The sequence below is a fragment of the Fonticula alba genome (assembly GCF_000388065.1).
Source record: "Fonticula alba strain ATCC 38817 unplaced genomic scaffold supercont2.3, whole genome shotgun sequence".
NCBI classification, from domain to species: Eukaryota; order Rotosphaerida; family Fonticulaceae; genus Fonticula; species Fonticula alba.
This window is the reverse complement of record NW_009242973.1, coordinates 1,614,217-1,616,944: the sequence shown is the minus strand read 5'-3', so window position 1 is coordinate 1,616,944 and position 2,728 is coordinate 1,614,217. Positions and strand designations below refer to the sequence as shown.

At 66.3% G+C, this 2,728-nt stretch overlaps 1 protein-coding gene across 1 annotated transcript in view; it reads left to right on the top strand.

The window, feature by feature from the left end:
* H696_02143 (hypothetical protein) overlaps window positions 1-2,707 on the top strand; it is a gene marked incomplete at its 5' end in the record, with an annotated part of 4,131 nt that extends 1,424 nt beyond the window's left edge. Inside the window, 3 exons of the mRNA XM_009496039.1 lie at window positions 58-223; window positions 351-1,919; window positions 2,113-2,707. Coding sequence (XP_009494314.1) covers window positions 58-223; window positions 351-1,919; window positions 2,113-2,469 — 2,092 coding nt within the window. The 3' untranslated portion in view covers window positions 2,470-2,707. The remainder of the gene's footprint in view (window positions 1-57; window positions 224-350; window positions 1,920-2,112) is intronic.
* Between the last annotated feature and the right edge of the window lie 21 nt (window positions 2,708-2,728).

Genomic DNA, 2,728 nt, shown 5'->3' with positions numbered 1-2,728 from the left:
CCCCCGCTCACCCTCCCGCCGGCCCACCCGCTCGCCCACTCTTGACTCTCATTGTAGGAGCAACCTTCCTACTATCGAGAAGGCCTGGAAGGTCTTGGATGACGTGGATCTGGTTGTACTGATGATCGACTGTTCCAAGAGCCACCAGACCAATGACGTGGACATCGCCAAGCGTCTGGCCGCGCATCCCTCCAATGTGGAAAAGCTCATCGTCTTCAACAAGGTGCACACCCACCGGGCCGGCCTCACGGCATCGCCTCCTCTGCTGACACCTCTGCCCATGGCCCTCCTGTGGGTGCCCCTGTACTCACGCCTCCCCTCCCCCCGCCCCCGACCCCCCCCCGCCACAGACCGATATCGCCTCCTCCAACAAGGACATGAGCAGTCTGGCCGAGTTCTATGGCTCGATCTTCGCCAATATCCGGCCCAAGAGCTTTGACCTGAAGACGCCGCACGCGCCTCCGCCGCCGGCGCCGCCGCTGGGGTCCGGCGAGTCGGACCCCCTCGACCCCACGCGGCCGCTGTCCGAGCTGTCGGCCGAGGAGCTCAACCGCGTCTTCGGGCCCTTCCCCTCGGTGGCCGATGCGCGCCGGCGCACGGAGCTCCTGCACCAAAACTGGCGGGACTTCCCCCAGGATGACCTGGTCCCGAGCGACCTGCCGGCCTTCGTGGCCCGGCTCCTGCCGACGGAATACCTGACTCAGCAGCCGGCCAACCCGCCGCTCTTCGGGTCGCTGGCCCTGCTGAATGCCCTGATGTGTCCGGACAACCAGTTCCAGCCGCGGCCGGAACTCCTGTGCGCCAGCACGGCGGCCGGGCTGCGGCGCTTCCTGCGCGAGGCCTCGCCCGCACAGCTGGAGTACCTGCGCCTGGATCCCTCGGTGCCGGAGGAATTGGCCCTGCTGGACCAGATCCTGCTGGAGATCCAGCGCCTGGAGCTGCAGGATGACATCGATGTGGTGGACTTCCTGCAGCCGAACAACCCCCGGTGCTCGACCTTCCGCCAGTACTTGCGGGCCATTCTGGTGAACTACTTCCGCGTGGCCCTCAACCGGCACTGGGCCCTGGTGCGGCTCGATTCGACCGCCACACCCGAGGCGACCATGCACCTGGCCAATGTGCCGGAGCCCTACCTGTCGCCGTACTTTGTGCCGGAGCCGGATCTGCTTGTCGGGCTGCCGGCCTTCGAGGCGCTGATGCGGGCGGATGAGCGTGCGGAGCTCGAGGCCGCGCAGCTGTTCGACGACCTGGAGGCCGGCGGGCGGTCCAGCGACTCCGACTCCGACAAGGAGCCGGAGGAGGAGGACGACGAGGAGAGCGACCTGTCGGATGGCCTGGACTCCGACGAGGAGTACTTCGATCCGGATGCCACGCCGGCCGTACGCCGGGCCAATCGGGCCTTCCTGCGGCAGCGCCTGCCGGAGGTCATGTACCCGGATCCACGGCTGCTGGTCAGCATGGCCGAGCAGGTGGAGTTGCTGGATGCCCCGGGGGGCCAGTCGCTGCAGGATTTGCTGAATTCCCTGGACTTCGACCAGGAAGAGGCCCTGAAGTCGCTGGCGGCCGCGGCAGCCGCCCCTGGCGATGCGGCCTCCGACGCCGAGGACTCCGATGAGGCGGAGCTCAACGAGTTGGAGCGCATGGCCGAGCGTCTGTCCAATGAGACGCTGGAGAAGCAGGGCATTGAGCCGCTGAAGTCCGACGAGTGGGACGCCCACGAGCGGTCGGACCTGCGCCTGGTCATGCTGGAGAGGTCGCCTTTGCACCGGATCGACCGGCCGGAGGCGCCGCTCCATTCGGACCCGCGCGTGGCCGACATGCTGCGTGGCCAGCTGAACGTCAACCTGAGTGAGGACCTGAATTTGCACGGGTTCTTCATGATCTCGGCGGCCAAGCAGCGTGGCCTGGACCCGTTGGTGGTGCGTGTGTGCCCCCCTCTGCCTGTGCCCTGTTTCTTTTCTGGCTGGCTGGCTGGTTGGCTGGCTGGTTGGCTGGCTGATTGCAACTTGGGGCTGCTCTTTCTTCTTTTCTCCTTTGCTTTCTCTTCGATCGCCCACACTCACACACACACACACACACACACACGCGTGTGCATGCTCGTCGTACGTGCAGAGGTTCCTCATGAAGCGTGCCCGGCCCGGCCCGTGGGAATATAGCGCGGACGCCTCGACCGATCTGAGCATCGAGACCCGCATCAATGAGATCATCCGCCAGCAGCTCCTGGAGTACACCCATGAGGAGATCCCCTGGGAAGCGCAGCAGGCCACCGTCGGCTGGACCCCGCTCAAGGGATTCCTGCGCATTGACCATGTGCTGACGGTCCCGCGCGAAGCCCACCGGGCCAAAATCGTCGGCCGGAATGGCACCATCCACCGCGCCATGGTGCAAAATGCCTCGGCTCGTATCGAGAAGCTCCTCGGTACGCAGGTGATGCTGGTGCTGCACGTTCGCGTGGCCAAGCGCTCTTGAGACATGAGTGCCTCTCCGTCCCCCTCCCTCTGGGTTCTTTTCTCTCGCCAGTGCGCGAAAGTGCCACGAGGGAGGGCGAGAGAGAGCGAGAGGCAGGACAGCAGAGATGAGCAAGAGTGCGGAGGCCAGGCAAGACGGCCGGCGCAGCCGCCCAAGAGGGCACGGGGCACATACTAGACAGACCGCCAGGGAGGGATCCCTGGCGATCGCCTCCCTTCTCCCTCCCTCTCGCCGCCCCCCCCCCCCCCCCCCCCCCCCC